The 16,135-nt window shown below is 40.9% G+C and overlaps 1 protein-coding gene across 1 annotated transcript in view; it reads left to right on the top strand.

Moving 5' to 3' along the window:
• Positions 1-16,135, top strand: part of LOC117503402 (kinesin-like protein KIF13B) — a 126,599-nt gene that overhangs the window by 90,338 nt on the left and 20,126 nt on the right. The window contains exons 18-21 of the mRNA XM_034162619.1: positions 303-465; positions 542-641; positions 961-1,087; positions 2,766-2,821. Of these exons, the coding sequence (XP_034018510.1) occupies positions 303-465; positions 542-641; positions 961-1,087; positions 2,766-2,821 (446 nt within the window). The remainder of the gene's footprint in view (positions 1-302; positions 466-541; positions 642-960; positions 1,088-2,765; positions 2,822-16,135) is intronic.

The raw sequence follows: 16,135 nt of genomic DNA, 5'->3' as shown, positions 1-16,135 counted from the left end.
TCTAGTTTTGTAATGAAAAAAATGGCAGAAAGCAGTATATACCAGGAAAGACCACGCCTGTTGGCAGACATGGTTGGGATTTAAGAAGTCGGACAGCGAGCGGAAAACAATCATTTGCACACTATTGGGTGACAGTGGTTACAGTGGTTTTGATCACCTCAAATCTTCAACATGTGTTTTTCAAACGTTACTTGCTTTGTAATTTTCATTCTATTTATTGCACATTTTTCACAATAAATGTTCTTAAAATGCATCTGCCCTAGCTAGCTTCTCAATCCTTGTTTGTGTGTCCAATCCTAACGTGTCCAGGGTCAGTCTAGACGAATCCAGGTGGATGTGCGATCAGTTCAGGACTCGGGCACGATGCCTCTGATAGTGGAGATGGTGCTTTCTGTGTCTGTGGGCTGTGTAGAGATCAGATGCACCACAGCTAATCAGGAAGGAGATGAGATGGACAGTTACCAGGTAAACCAGTATGTCTCAAATGGAACTGGAGTTGGAATGAAGCTGAAACCAATTAAGTAAATAATTTGATGTGTAGGAAAGGGATCTGGACCGTTTGCGGCATCAATGGTTAGCTGCTCTCACCAAGAGGCAGGAATACCTGGACCAGCACCTGCAGAGTCTGGTCAACAAAGCAGGTGACATACAAATCTTACTCTGTCAGCCGCCACAGCAGCAACTCGCTGTGCTGGAAATATTTTGGTGTAGAGCAGTGGTTCTTAACCCGGTACTCAGGTTCCACCTAACCTGAACTTTTTCCATCTCTCCCTGTTCTGATACAAGCTGAATAGCTCATTCAGGTGTGCCACCAATTACGTACGAACAGACACCTGAGAGCTAATCAGTTTGTGGCAGAGCAGGAAGAGACGGGAAATCTGTAGTTTAGGTGGTACCCAAGTACCAGGTTGAGGACCACTGGTGGAGATAATGTGTAATATTTGTTTGGTGTGTTTACAGAGAAGACAGAAGATGATGTCGAGAGGGAGGCACAGCTGTTGGAGTGGCGTTTGACTTTAACAGAAGAGAGGAACGCCGTCATGGTGCCGTCTGCTGGCAGTGGCATCCCTGGGGCACCTGCTGAATGGTACAGTAAACCATAGGATACGTTTTGTATTTTCATTTTTCAATATTTCTCTGTTAATGTGTAATTGTTACTAGCAGTCAACAAACTTGTGAGGTGCTGTGCTCCTGCCAAAAAAAATGTGCATTCTGATTTGCAAACAGTACGCGTTAAGGATTACATCTTTCTATTGTGCACAATAGCACGTTTGCCTTCATCAATATGTAATTTGGGGTGTGTGCACATGATTGTGCCAATAGGTGAGATTTGTACACACAATTAGATTAATCAAGATCAAAACGATAATTTGGCAGGTTCTGATTGAGTCTGTATTACGCATATGAAACCTGGGTGTTAACTTCTTGTCCTCGACAGCCCGCTGTTTCAGCAGCCGAGATGAACAGACAGAATAAACAATCATTCATTGCACACGTCTGGCATCTTTACAGATTGCAGTTTATGTTGTGCTTGTTTCATGAAGATCGAACATGACCATTTGTCTACATATGTTTATATAACAGCGGAGTTTGATTGGTGCTGACATGGATTATTTGTCTCATTTGTGTTTTGTTGCTTTTAGCGTGCACATTTGGTTCCATACCTTTTGTACCATTGCATACTGCGGCAACCGCCCACTAGTGTGGGCAGCGTCTAGCTAAACATGGCATCGATGGACAACGATTTGAAGGAGCTAATTGACGGTGGTAATTCTTCTAACACAAAAAAAAACTAATCCACTACGCTGTAAGCCGTCTGGAGGCATGAAGAGCTGTTAGGATGAAGTTAAGATGAAAAGCTGGACCAATTTCTGACACGATTTTTTTTGGAGTGAGTAAAGAAGACAGCAGTCTGTACATAAAGTCAGTGCATGGCATCATGCACTACATCCTCAGAATTGCTTTTTGCAAGTTGACTGAGAACATTTTGGACTCCTGTTTAAAGTTTGTGTTGAACTGTTGATGTCAAATCACCAGTAACAAACACTAAAATGTAATATCAAATGACAAAGATCTATTTTCACTGTTATATAAAGCAAATGATGAATGTTTTTTCATTCTTTCAATGGAGTCAGTATTTCATTTGATGAAAGATTTGTAACATTGAACTCATAAACATTCATTATTTGGATAATATCAAATGGTCAGTGAGCAGTTAATGAGAGGAGCGTCACTTGTATCATATGAAAACATCAGCTATGACATTTTGTCCATGTGGTGGGTTTTTCTGGTCCTGATCCAGCATGCAGGTGTCTCAGCAGTGAGGACCTCAGTGGCTGGAAAAGCCCACGTTTCACTGCCATCCAGAACCCAAGGCTGTTCCTTAGACCTGAGCTGGCTAAGCATGTTTCTTCTGCTTTAAAGTTGAGCATTTTAACACAATGGTCTATGAGGCTTGACTAATCTTTGGAGCTAGCCTCAAACAGCCATTCAAAATGAAAGTTTGCATGTTCGTTTCATTTTTCAGGAACAGAGATTTCTGGTTGGTGATATAAATGCTATGAGAAGAGAATCCTTTCAATATAACGTCATTACACGTCCTAACCGCTAAAGGCGCAATCCTCACATAAATCACATAAAAGTTTTATTCCTCTATTAAAAGGTTCAGTCGACAGCAAATTAACAAATTGATTAATCTTTAGCATAAATGAGGTGTGCATTTGCTAAAATGTACTTATTTGTGTTTTTTACATGTTTGTCTGCAGGGTTCCTCTACCAGGCATGGAGACTCATATTCCTGTCCTCTTCCTCAACCTCAGAGGTAAACTATTTTTCTTAATGGTGCAGAGATACACTCAGCACGGTCAACATGTTTTCTAAAAAGTTTTTGCACGGAAAAACATGGTGCGCTTTTTTGTTACTCCTAATATCAAAGGTAGACAATGTTACGACCCTGAAAAGCCTCAGTGTTGGAGGAACTGTGGGCGCATGTTAGCAGGAAATTTTCATATTTTCTGGGAATGTACTAAGATCGCACCCTACTGGTCGGAGGTGATAATAGAGATCAACACCATAATGGGCTTGAACTTACCCTGTGATCTTACCCCATTTCCCCAAGGACTGAGGAAATCGGACAGAAATCTTCTATTATTACTAGTAGGTGCAAAGAAAGCCATAACTCACAAATGGTTGAGCGTGTATCCACCATCATCACTGGGTTGGAAAGAGGTTGTTAAGAAGATTTACGTAATGGAGAGACTGACTTTTTCGATAAGACTTGTGGTTGACAAATGTGAGAAGTATTGGAAGAAATGGGACATTTACCTGAATCAGAGAATATTGTGAATTCTGAACCAGCTGTGTGATCAGTGCAGTTATTTTCTTTCATCTGATTGTTTTGGCCTGGCTTGTATGTATTTATTTATTTTCATTTCCTTTGGACTTAATATGCCGTTGTCCATCCTAGCAGTGGCGGCTGGCCCATAGGGGGCACTTGGGCGCTGCCCTCCCAGATGTGGAGGAGAAAAATTATGAAATATATTTTTTTAAAAAGTATTATCAATGACAGTTTTACTTAATAGTATGTGCCTACATATAATCTGAATTGTTAAAACATTTCCACCAACTGACTCTCATTCAGTAGTGCATTTCCACTGACAGAACGTATCATTTCTCGTCTTGGGCGATCACTCAAAGAGCCCCTTGAAGTTCAGCAAAATGACCAGTTGTGTATGGTTGCTAAGGAAAAGTAATAAATATTTGGCCAATCAGCATTGCCAAATTTAATGGCTTGGGCCAATTTTGTTTGGTTGCTAAGGAAAATAATAAATATTTGGCCAATCAGCATCGCTAAATTTAATTGCTTTTTTTAGTGGAAAAATCCCACTGACTTTGGGTGTGTTTTGCTGGAGTAAGTTGAAGAACTTTGGGACACAGTTTTTGGGAGGTGAGGGGGGAACCCGGGATTAAGGAGCGACCACAAACTGCCGCACACTGGCTGTGCTCACGTAGGCGGCTCAGAGTTTGGTAGGTGGAAAAGATGCAGCACAACCCCCGGAGCAGCTGCTCATGAATTACTAAGATCTGTAGTTTCAAGTGTTGTTGTGGGGCTTGATTTTATGTTACTGTTTTAACTAGTAATTGGCAGAAATAAATGCATTTTTAAAAGTCAGAAGTCTCTCACACACTCTTTTCCTCTCTCACACACACACACTCTCTTTCTCTCTCTTGCTCTCTCCCTCTCTCTCACACATGCACACTCTCTTTCTTTCTCTCTCTCTCTCTCTCTCTCTCTCTCACACACACACCCTCTCTCTTTCTCTCTCACACACTTTTTCTCTCTCTCACACACTCACACACACACACACACACCGTCTCTCTTGCTGTCACACACACTCTCTCTCTCTCTCAATCTCTCTCTCTCACACACCCTCTCTTTCTCTCACTCACACGCACACATACACACACACACACTCTCTCTCTCTCTCTCTCACACACATAATCTCTCTCTCACGCACACCCTCTCTCTCGCTGTCACACACACACTCATTCTCTCACACACACACACTCTCACATGCACCCCCTCTCCCTCTCTCTCTCTCTCTCTCTCTCTCTCTCTCTCTCTCTCTCTCTCTCTCTCTCTCTCTCTCTCTCTCTCTCTCTCTCACACACACACACACACCACCTCTCTCCCTCTCTTTTTTGGAAGGTGGTGTGAATATTGTCGTATGTACATAATGTTCTTTTGTCAATTGAGGAATTTTTCTGTATTTTGAAAGAGTCTAAATTTGGTGATATTTGCAATTCTGTTGGGGGGGGGGGGGTGTCATTGTGAACCCCAGGATCTGTTTGAGTGAAGATAATGGCATTGCGGTACAGTTTGGTGTACTATGTGTGTAATTTGTGTCAAATGGTGAAATGTTCCTTGCTCAAGAAATTGAGTGCTGTTATTGTCTTTGATACTGTTCCTTTCCAAAGTATAAATGAAGCCTAATATAGCTGTAAATGGTTCAACTTTATCTGTGAAACTGCTGATTTTGAGAAGGACATTAAATGATTATTTTTCGACTGTTCATTTGAATGACTGTACTGGACTAGGCAGGGAAATCTGTTGGCACACCAGCCCCACCAAGATTTTGTTTCACCAGCTGCCATTGCATCCAAGATACTCTGAATGTTAGAAGTGGTCTGTGTGTTCCATATTTCGTTTTTCTTCTTCTTTCTAAAAAAAACTTAGGAAACTATTTAATTTTTTTTTTTTTCAAAAACTTAAAATGTGAAGATATCCTGTAGTGACAATTGCTGTGGCTGCCACGTTTTTGTAAATTTGAGGAGCTTTGAGACAGATCCATGACAAGCGATGCTGTCAGTGACAGTGGTTGAAGTCACCCGCAACCAGCAGGGTGTCACCTCTAGAGCAGTGGTCATTCATTGTGTACTTTGAAAAAGTCACCCTTGCTGCTGTGTTGGAGCATATACTGAGGCAACAGACAAAACAGCTCATTAACAGTGGTGACATCTGATGTTCCTCAATGGAGCCTGTCTGCCACAGCAAGTGCCACTCCCTCAATTCACTATTAGGCCAGCTAGTGTCACAGTTTCTGGATCAAAGTAATCAATCAATCAACATGTATTTATAACACCCTTTACAGCAGCCAGACAGTGTCCAAAGTGCTTCACAGTAAAATCAAAGAGTCACAAAAATAAAACAAACATAGAATGAAGTTAAAATGGCACATAAAGATGAAACATGTCACAGCACCACTAGGTATTAAAAGCCAGTTAAAAAAAAAAAAGGCTTAAGCTTAGATTTAAAAATTGCTAGGTCAGGAATAGCGCATTATAGTTGTATTTTTCTTGAGAGAATTGAAAATTATTGTGGCATTCATGGCTGGGTACTTTTATGGCTGAATTGTGTTGTTTTCACAAGAATGGTAGGTATCAGTGCCTCCAGGTTCTGTTCTGGGATGTGTGTTTATTTTTTGTCTTTATGTTGGTCCCATTGGTCAGATTACATTTAGCCATCAAATTGAGTTTCACTGTTCTGTTGATGACCTACAGATGTACGTGTCTGTTTTTGTCAGTGATGTCTCTCAGATTGCAAAATTAGATGTCTGTCTTAACCTTTGTGAAAATTTGGATCTGTTGTAATTTTCTGCTTTAGCACTCAGAAGACTGAGATGATTGTTACTGGATCTGATAGAAGATAAATCCTTACAATCTATTAACACAGTCACTGGGTGACTGTGATTTGTCATTTTGAAACAGTTTAAACTCTCATTTTTTGATCTGTCATCTTTGAGGTTACTCACACTGCCCGTTTTCATTTATGTTGCAGTAATTAGTCTGTGGCAGATGCTGATCCACTGATCCACGTTTTTGTGTCCTCCACGTTTGATTGTTGTAATGTTTTATTTTTTCGTTTGCCACATAAAAATGTGAAGGAACCTAGTGGTGCTGTGACATGTTTTCAGGATGCTTCTGCTAGAATTTGAACTAGAACCAGGAAGCTTGATGCTATGACACCAGCGCTGGCCTGACTCCATTGGCTTCGTGTGAGCTGATTAACATAAAACACTCTGAGTGGGTGTGCACCCTCTTATCGTGCAGTTTTAGTTTGCTGACTTACCCGAGGCTGTGAAAATAAAGCCATCGGATATTTCCAAGGCTTTGCATCCATCCGTCCGCAATCAAAGGTAGTTTCCACTCTTTTCATAAGCTCATGTATGTGCACAAGCACACCTTCCTACAGACGCCATTAAAACACAAGTAAAATATTGTTCATGATTGACTGATTGATTGTTTATTTTGCAACATCAATATAAACATACAGAGGTGGATATGTTGATGATACACTGATAACACAGTAAACCATAAACACTTATTTCCACTGTGGTCCTTGTGAAATTATCACATGACAAAATAGGGGGGCTTTATTGAACACATACAAATTGTAAATAAGACAATAGGATCTTAATAATTAATGTAAATAACAATAAATGTATAATCTATATTATAATAGGCAGGTGGCCTCTGTGTGTGTGTGTGTGTGTGTGTGTGTGTGTGTGTGTGTGTGTGTGTGTGTGTGTGTGTGTGTGTGTGTGTGTGTGTGTGTGTGTGTGCTTGAGTGTGTTTGACTTTGACCACAGACAAACTCTGGAGAGCTGATATTTGCTGTTTAGTATCCTTATGGAGTTGCGGGAAGGATGAACGCTGCCAAAACAGAATGTTGACAGGACTAATATTTATTGGAGAAACTATGGATATTAGCTAGCAACACTGAACAGTGGACATTGATAATTACATTCTGGACTAACACACCATTCCAGCAAGGGGCTGCAAATCATCTATATACTAAAAGCATGCGTGAGTGATTTTATTTAGTAAGTTCAATGAAAGTACATAAAATAATTGTAAATGCATCAAAAATACATGGATGGCACAAGAAAGTGAAAACATATATTTCCAAATGACAAAATAGAAGTAATAATAAAATAATAATAATTATATTGATAATAATAATGTCAGACTCAGTGGTGCGAAGTGGCAGGACACAATTCCAGAATTCAGACACAAGTTTGACAGGGCTTAATGACAGTTCAAGCAGGGTTCAGTACACACAAAAAAAACAGGCAGGCAGGTCAAAATCATGGGAAAGCAAACAAGACAAGACACTCAGGAAAATGCTGGAAAGAGGCATAAGGCACAACAATCTCACAGCCAGGTGAAGAAAGGGTGCAACAAATAAAGAGGGAGTAATTAGAAGGAAATGCATGACAGGTGAGGTGAAAGGACCTAGAACAGGGCGTGGCAAACAGCATGGAAGCCAGGAGGGAAACGCCCAACAGTAGACACCAGACAAGAAAAATCCCTAACACAAAAACCCAAGCAAGAACAGAATGATAATGCAATAACACCCTGAACAACCCCGCAAACCCGGTCATGACAAATAATAATGTGTATAGGATAACAAGAACCTAGACAAAGACAGTAAGTTAACATGAAAAAAATTATGTAATCAACAGGAAATAAAAGGCTTGAGTTCTTCCTCTAAAAACCGTTGCAGTCTAAGGTTCTAAAAACATTCTGGACTTGCACACCATTCAAACTCATTATAGAAACTTTGCATAATTTATTACCAGCCTTGAAAAATGTCAACTACTTATTTTATAAACACTACCCAATCGAGAGCATGGACAATGCGCTAGTTAATTTTATATATACAGTGAGGAAAATAAGTATTTGAACACCCTGCGATTTTGCAAGTTCTCCCACTTAGAAATCATGGAGGGGTCTGAAATTTTCATCTTAGGTGCATGTCCACTGTGAGAGACATAATCTAAAAAAAACAAAATCCGAAAATCACAATGTATGATTTTTTGAAATAATTTATTTGTATGTTACTGCCGCAAATAAGTATTTGAACACCTGCAAAAATCAAATAAAAATCAAATCAATTTTATTTATATAGCGCCAAATCACAACCAACAGTTGCCCCAAGGCGCTTTATATTGTAAGGCAAAAGCCATACAATAATTACAGAAAAACCCCAACAGTCAAAACGACCCCCTGTGAGCAAGCACTTGGCGACAGTGGGAAGGAAAAGCTCCCTTTTAACAGGAAGAAACCTCCAGCAGAACCAGGCTCAGGGAGGGGCAGTCTTCTGCTGGGATTGGTTGGGGCTGAGGGGAGAGAATCAGGAAAAAGACATGCTGTGGAAGAGAGCAGAGATCAATCACTAATGCAGAGTGGTGCATACAGAGCAAAAAGAGAAAGAAACACTCAGTGCATCATGGGAAGCACTCTAAGTCTATAGCAGCATAACTAAGGGATGGTTCAGGGTCACCTGATCCATCCCTAACTATAAGGTTTAGCAAAAACTAAAGTTTTAAGCCTAATCTTAAAAGTAGAGAGGGTGTCTGTCTCCCTCATCTGAATTGGGAACTGGTTCCACAGGAGAGGAGCCTGAAAGCTGAAGGCTCTGCCTCCCAGTCTACTCTTAAAAACCCTAGGAACTACAAGTAAGCCTGCAGTCTGAGAGCGAAGCGCTCTATTGGGGTGATATGGTACTATGAGGTCCCTAAGATAAGATCAATCAATCAATCAATTTTTTTATATAGCGCCAAATCACAACAAACAGTTGCCCCAAGGCGCTTTATATTGTAAGGCAAGGCCATACAATAATTATGTAAAACCCCAACGGTCAAAACGACCCCCTGTGAGCAAGCACTTGGCTACAGTGGGAAGGAAAAACTCCCTTTTAACAGGAAGAAACCTCCAGCAGAACCAGGCTCAGGGAGGGGCAGTCTTCTGCTGGGACTGGTTGGGGCTGAGGGAGAGAACCAGGAAAAAGACATGCTGTGGAGGGGAGCAGAGATCGATCACTAATGATTAAATGCAGAGTGGTGCATACAGAGCAAAAAGAAAAAGAAACAGTGCATCATGGGAACCCCCCAGCAGTCTACGTCTATAGCAGCATAACTAAGGGATGGTTCAGGGTCACCTGATCCAGCCCTAACTATAAGCTTTAGCAAAAAGGAAAGTTTTAAGCCTAATCTTAAAAGTAGAGAGGGTGTCTGTCTCCCTGATCTGAATTGGGAGCTGGTTCCACAGGAGAGGAGCCTGAAAGCTGAAGGCTCTGCCTCCCATTCTACTCTTACAAACCCTAGGAACTACAAGTAAGCCTGCAGTCTGAGAGCGAAGCGCTCTATTGGGGTAATATGGTACTACGAGGTCCCTAAGATAAGATGGGACCTGATTATTCAAAACCTTATAAGTAAGAAGAAGAATTTTAAATTCTATTCTAGAATTAACAGGAAGCCAATGAAGAGAGGCCAATATGGGTGAGATATGCTCTCTCCTTCTAGTCCCCGTCAGTACTCTAGCTGCAGCATTTTGAATTAACTGAAGGCTTTTTAGGGAACTTTTAGGACAACCTGATAATAATGAATTACAATAGTCCAGCCTAGAGGAAATAAATGCATGAATTAGTTTTTCAGCATCACTCTGAGACAAGACCTTTCTGATTTTAGAGATATTGCGTAAATGCAAAAAAGCAGTCCTACATATTTGTTTAATATGCACTTTGAATGACATATCCTGATCAAAAATGACTCCAAGATTTCTCACAGTATTACTAGAGGTCAGGGTAATGCCATCCAGAGTAAGGATCTGGTTAGACACCATGTTTCTAAGATTTGTGGGGCCAAGTACAATAACTTCAGTTTTATCTGAGTTTAAAAGCAGGAAATTAGAGGTCATCCATGTCTTTATGTCTGTAAGACAATCCTGCAGTTTAGCTAATTGGTGTGTGTCCTCTGGCTTCATGGATAGATAAAGCTGGGTATCATCTGCGTAACAATGAAAATTTAAGCAATACCGTCTAATAATACTGCCTAAGGGAAGCATGTATAAAGTGAATAAAATTGGTCCTAGCACAGAACCTTGTGGAACTCCATAATTAACTTTAGTCTGTGAAGAAGATTCCCCATTTACATGAACAAATTGTAATCTATTAGACAAATATGATTCAAACCACCGCAGCGCAGTGCCTTTAATACCTATGGCATGCTCTAATCTCTGTAATAAAATTTTATGGTCAACAGTATCAAAAGCAGCACTGAGATCTAACAGAACAAGCACAGAGATGAGTCCACTGTCCGAGGCCATAAGAAGATCATTTGTAACCTTCACTAATGCTGTTTCTGTACTATGATGAATTCTAAAACCTGACTGAAACTCTTCAAATAGACCATTCCTCTGCAGATGATCAGTTAGCTGTTTTACAACTACCCTTTCAAGAATTTTTGAGAGAAAAGGAAGGTTGGAGATTGGCCTATAATTAGCTAAGATAGCTGGGTCAAGTGATGGCTTTTTAAGTAATGGTTTAATTACTGCCACCTTAAAAGCCTGTGGTACATAGCCAACTAACAAAGATAGATTGATCATATTTAAGATCGAAGCATTAAATAATGGTAGGGCTTCCTTGAGCAGCCTGGTAGGAATGGGGTCTAATAAACATGTTGATGGTTTGGATGAAGTAACTAATGAGAATAACTCAGACAGAACAATCGGAGAGAAAGAGTCTAACCAAATACCGGCATCACTGAAAGCAGCCAAAGATAACGATACGTCTTTGGGATGGTTATGAGTAATTTTTTCTCTAATAGTTAAAATTTTGTTAGCAAAGAAAGTCATGAAGTCATTACTAGTTAAAGTTAATGGAATACTCAGCTCAATAGAGCTCTGACTCTTTGTCAGCCTGGCTACAGTGCTGAAAAGAAACCTGGGGTTGTTCTTATTTTCTTCAATTAGTGATGAGTAGAAAGATGTCCTAGCTTTACGAAGGGCTTTTTTATAGAGCAACAGACTCTTTTTCCAGGCTAAGTGAAGATCTTCTAAATTAGTGAGACGCCATTTCCTCTCCAACTTACGGGTTATCTGCTTTAAGCTACGAGTTTGTGAGTTATACCACGGAGTCAGACACTTCTGATTTAAAGCTCTCTTTTTCAGAGGAGCTACAGCATCCAAAGTTGTCTTCAATGAGGATGTAAAACTATTGACGAGATACTCTATCTCCCTTACAGAGTTTAGGTAGCTACTCTGCACTGTGTTGGTATATGGCATTAGAGAACATAAAGAAGGAATCATATCCTTAAACCTAGTTACAGCGCTTTCTGAAAGACTTCTAGTGTAATGAAACTTATTCCCCACTGCTGGGTAGTCCATCAGAGTAAATGTAAATGTTATTAAGAAATGATCAGACAGAAGGGAGTTATCAGGGAATACTGTTAAGTCTTCTATTTCCATACCATAAGTCAGAACAAGATCTAAGATATGATTAAAGTGGTGGGTGGACTCATTTACTTTTTGAGCAAAGCCAATAGAGTCTAATAATAGATTAAATGCAGTGTTGAGGCTGTCATTCTCAGCATCTGTGTGGATGTTAAAATTGCCCACTATAATTATCTTATCTGAGCTAAGCACTAAGTCAGACAAAAGGTCTGAAAATTCACAGAGAAACTCACAGTAACGACCAGGTGGACGATAGATAATAACAAATAAAACTGGTTTTTGGGACTTCCAATTTGGATGGACAAGACTAAGAGACAAGCTTTCAAATGAATTAAAGCTCTGTCTGGGTTTTGGATTAATTAATAAGCTGGAATGGAAGATTGCTGCTAATCCTCCACCCCGGCCCGTGCTACGAGCATTCTGACAGTTAGTGTGACTCGGGGGTGTTGACTCATTTAAACTAACATATTCATCCTGCTGTAACCAGGTTTCTGTTAGGCAGAATAAATCAATATGTTGATCAATTATTATATCATTTACCAACAGGGACTTAGAAGAGAGAGACCTAATGTTTAATAGACCACATTTAACTGTTTTAGTCTGTGGTGCAGTTGAAGGTGCTATATTATTTTTTCTTTTTGAATTTTTATGCTTAAATAGATTTTTGCTGGTTATTGGTAGTCTGGGAGCAGGCACCGTCTCTACGGGGATGGGGTAATGAGGGGATGGCAGGGGGAGAGAAGCTGCAGAGAGGTGTGTAAGACTACAACTCTGCTTCCTGGTCCCAACCCTGGATAGTCACGGTTTGGAGGATTTAAGAAAATTGGCCAGATTTCTAGAAATGAGAGCTGCTCCATCCAAAGTGGGATGGCTGCCGTCTCTCCTAACAAGACCAGGTTTTCCCCAGAAGCTTTGCCAATTATCTATGAAGCCCACCTCATTTTTTGGACACCACTCAGACAGCCAGCAATTCAAGGAGAACATGCGGCTAAACATGTCACTCCCGGTCTGATTGGGGAGGGGCCCAGAGAAAACTACAGAGTCCGACATTGTTTTTGCAAAGTTACACACCGATTCAATGTTAATTTTAGTGACCTCCGATTGGCGTAACCGGGTGTCATTACTGCCGACGTGAATTACAATCTTACCAAATTTACGCTTAGCCTTAGCCAGCAGTTTCAAATTTCCTTCAATGTCGCCTGCTCTGGCCCCCGGAAGACAATTGACTATGGTTGCTGGTGTCGCTAACTTCACATTTCTCAAAACAGAGTCGCCAATAACCAGAGTTTGATCCTCGGCGGGTGTATCGTCGAGTGGGGAAAAACGGTTAAAGATGTGAACGGGTTGGCGGTGTACACGGGGCTTCTGTTTAGGGCTACGCTTCCTCCTCACAGTCACCCAGTCGGCCTGCTTTCCCGGCTGCTCGGGATCTGCCAGGGGGGAACTAACGGCGGCTAAGCTACCTTGGTCCGCACCGACTACAGGGGCCTTGCTAGCTGTAGAATTTTCCACGGTGCGGAGCCGAGTCTCCAATTCGCCCAGCCTGGCCTCCAAAGCTACGAATAAGCTACACTTATTACAAGTACCATTACTGCTAAAGGAGGCCGAGGAATAACTAAACATTTCACACCCAGAGCAGAAAAGTGCGGGAGAGACAGGAGAAGCCGCCATGCTAAATCGGCTAAGAGCTAGTAGCTACGCTAAGCTAGCGGATTCCTAAAAACACGCAAAGCGAATAATGTGTAAATAATTTAGAGGTGATTCAGCAGAAGGAGTGCTTTAGTTAAGGCACGTAAAGATTACACTGGGAAACAAATCGTAATCTAGATAACTAGATCAATCTAACTGCGCAGATCAAACAGCTAACAGATACAGAAAAACACCGCTGTGCTCCGGAACAAGAAGTGATACAATACCGCAGTGAGAGCCGACCACCAGTAGAGTCAAGTAAAAAAGTAAAAAAAAAAAAAATAAAAAGGTAAAAAAGTAAAAAAGTCTTGAAAAAGACTATTAGTTCAAAGTCCAAAGCAGCAGGTAGCAGTCTCTGTGTAAACAGTCCCAACAGAGAGCCAGGACCTGATTATTCAAAACCTTATAAGTAAGAAGAAGAATTTTAAATTCTATTCTAGAATTAACAGGAAGCCAATGAAGAGAGGCCAATATGAGTGAAATATGCTCTCTCCTTCCAGTCCCTGTCAGTACTCTAGCTGCAGCATTTTGAATTAACTGAAGACTTTTCAGGGAACTTTTAGGACAACCTGATAATAATGAATTACAATAGTCCAGCCTAGAGGAAATAAATGCATGAATTAGTTTTTCAGCATCACTCTGAGACAAGACCTTTCTAATTTACATATTTGCTTAATATGCGCATTGAAGGACATATCCTAATCAAAAAATGACTCCAAGATTTCTCACAGTATTACTAGAGGTCAGGGTAATGCCATCCAGAGTAAGGATCTGGTTAGACACCATGTTTCTAAGATTTGTGGGACCAAGTACAATAACTTCAGTTTTATCTGAATTTAAAAGCAGGAAATTAGAGGTCATCCATGTCTTTATGTCTGTAAGACAATCCTGTAGTTTAACTAATTGGTGTGTGTCCTCTGGCTTCATGGATAGATAAAGCTGGGTATCATCTGCGTAACATTGAAAATTTAAGCAATGCTTTCTAATAATACTGCCTAAGGGAACTCAATGTTAATATTTGGTGCAGTAACCTTTGTTTGCAATTACAGAGGTCAAATGTTTCCTGTAGTTTTTCACCAGGTTTGCACACACTGCAGCAGGGATTTCGGTCCTCTCCTCCATACAGATCTTCTCCAAATCTTTCAGGTTTGGAGTTTCAGCTCCCTCCAAAGATTTTCTATTGAGTTCAGGTCTGGAGACTGGCCAGGCCACTCCAGGACCTTGAAATGCTTCTTACGGAGCCCCTCCTTAGTTGCCCTGGCTGTGTGTTTCGGGTCATTGTCATGATGGAAGAACCAGCTATGACCCATCTTCAGTGCTCTTACTGAGGGAAGGAGGTTGTTTGCCAAAATCTCGCAAAACATGACCCGATCCATCCTCCCTTCAATACGGTGCAGTCGTCCTGTCCCCTTTGCAGAAGAGCACCCCAAGTATGATGTTTCCACCCCCATGCTTCACGGTTGGGATCGTTTTCTTGGGGTTGTTCTCATCCTCTAAACATGGTAAGTGGAGTTGATTCCAAAAAGCTCTATTCTGGTCTCATCTGACTACATGACCTTCTCCCATGCCTCCTCTGGATCATGCAGATGGTCACTGGTGAACTTCAGATTGGCCTGGACATGTGCTGGGTTGAGCAGGCGGACCTTGCTGCCCTGCAGGATTTTAAACCATGACAGCATCATGTGTTACTAATGTAATCTTTGTGGCTGTGGTCCCAGCTCTCTCCAGGTCATTGACCAGGTCCTCCTGTGTAGTTCTGAGCTTTCTCAAAGTGAGATCTTGCATGGAATCCCAGACTAAGGGAGATTGACAGTCATCTTGTGTTTCTTCCACTTTCTAATAAATAATAATAACAGTTGTTGTCTTCTACCAAGCTGCTTGCCTGTTGTCCTGTAGTCCATCCCAGCCTTTGGTCTTGGCTATGGTGGACAGGTTGGAGTGTGATTGATTGTGTGAACAGGTGTCTTTCATACAGGTAACAAGTTCAAACAGGTGCAATTAATACAGGTAAAGAGTGCAGAATAAGAGGGCTTCTTAAAGAAAAATGAACAGATCTGTGTGAGCCAGAATTCTTGCTGATTGGTAGGGGTTTAAATACTTACTTGCAGCAGTAACATACAAATAAATTGTTAAAAAATCATGCACTGTGATTTCCTGGATTTATTTATTTATTTATTGATTATATCTCTCACAGTGGACATGCACCTAAGATGAAAATTTCAGACACCTCCATGATTTCTAAGTGGGAGAACTTGCAAAATCGCAGGGTGTTCAAATACTTATTTTCCTCACTGTACGAGGGTAAGCTGAAAAGTTCTAAGGCTCCCCATGAAGGAGTAATGCATTAACTGCATTATAGTGAGCCTTAGGACTTTTCAGCCTACCCTCATATATACGAGGTCTGTTAGCAAAGTATCCGACCTTTTTAGTTTTTGCAAAAACCTGATGGATTTGAATCACGTGTGCTTGCATGAGCCAGCCTTGAACCTTCGTGCACATGCGTGAATTTTTTCACGCCTGTTGATTGCATCATTTGCTGGTAAGCAGCCTTTGTGAAATTCTTGCCGATGGCTTCGGCACAAAGCTGCTGACGGAGCAAAAGCACCTCCGTGTTGAAGTCTCACAGGACATGTTGTGACATGCCCACCTCTTC

The sequence above is a fragment of the Thalassophryne amazonica genome, chromosome 2, assembly GCF_902500255.1.
Source record: "Thalassophryne amazonica chromosome 2, fThaAma1.1, whole genome shotgun sequence".
Classification (NCBI taxonomy): domain Eukaryota; kingdom Metazoa; phylum Chordata; class Actinopteri; order Batrachoidiformes; family Batrachoididae; genus Thalassophryne; species Thalassophryne amazonica.
The sequence above is the reverse complement of the archived record's forward strand: the minus strand, read 5'-3'. Positions and strand labels throughout refer to the sequence as shown.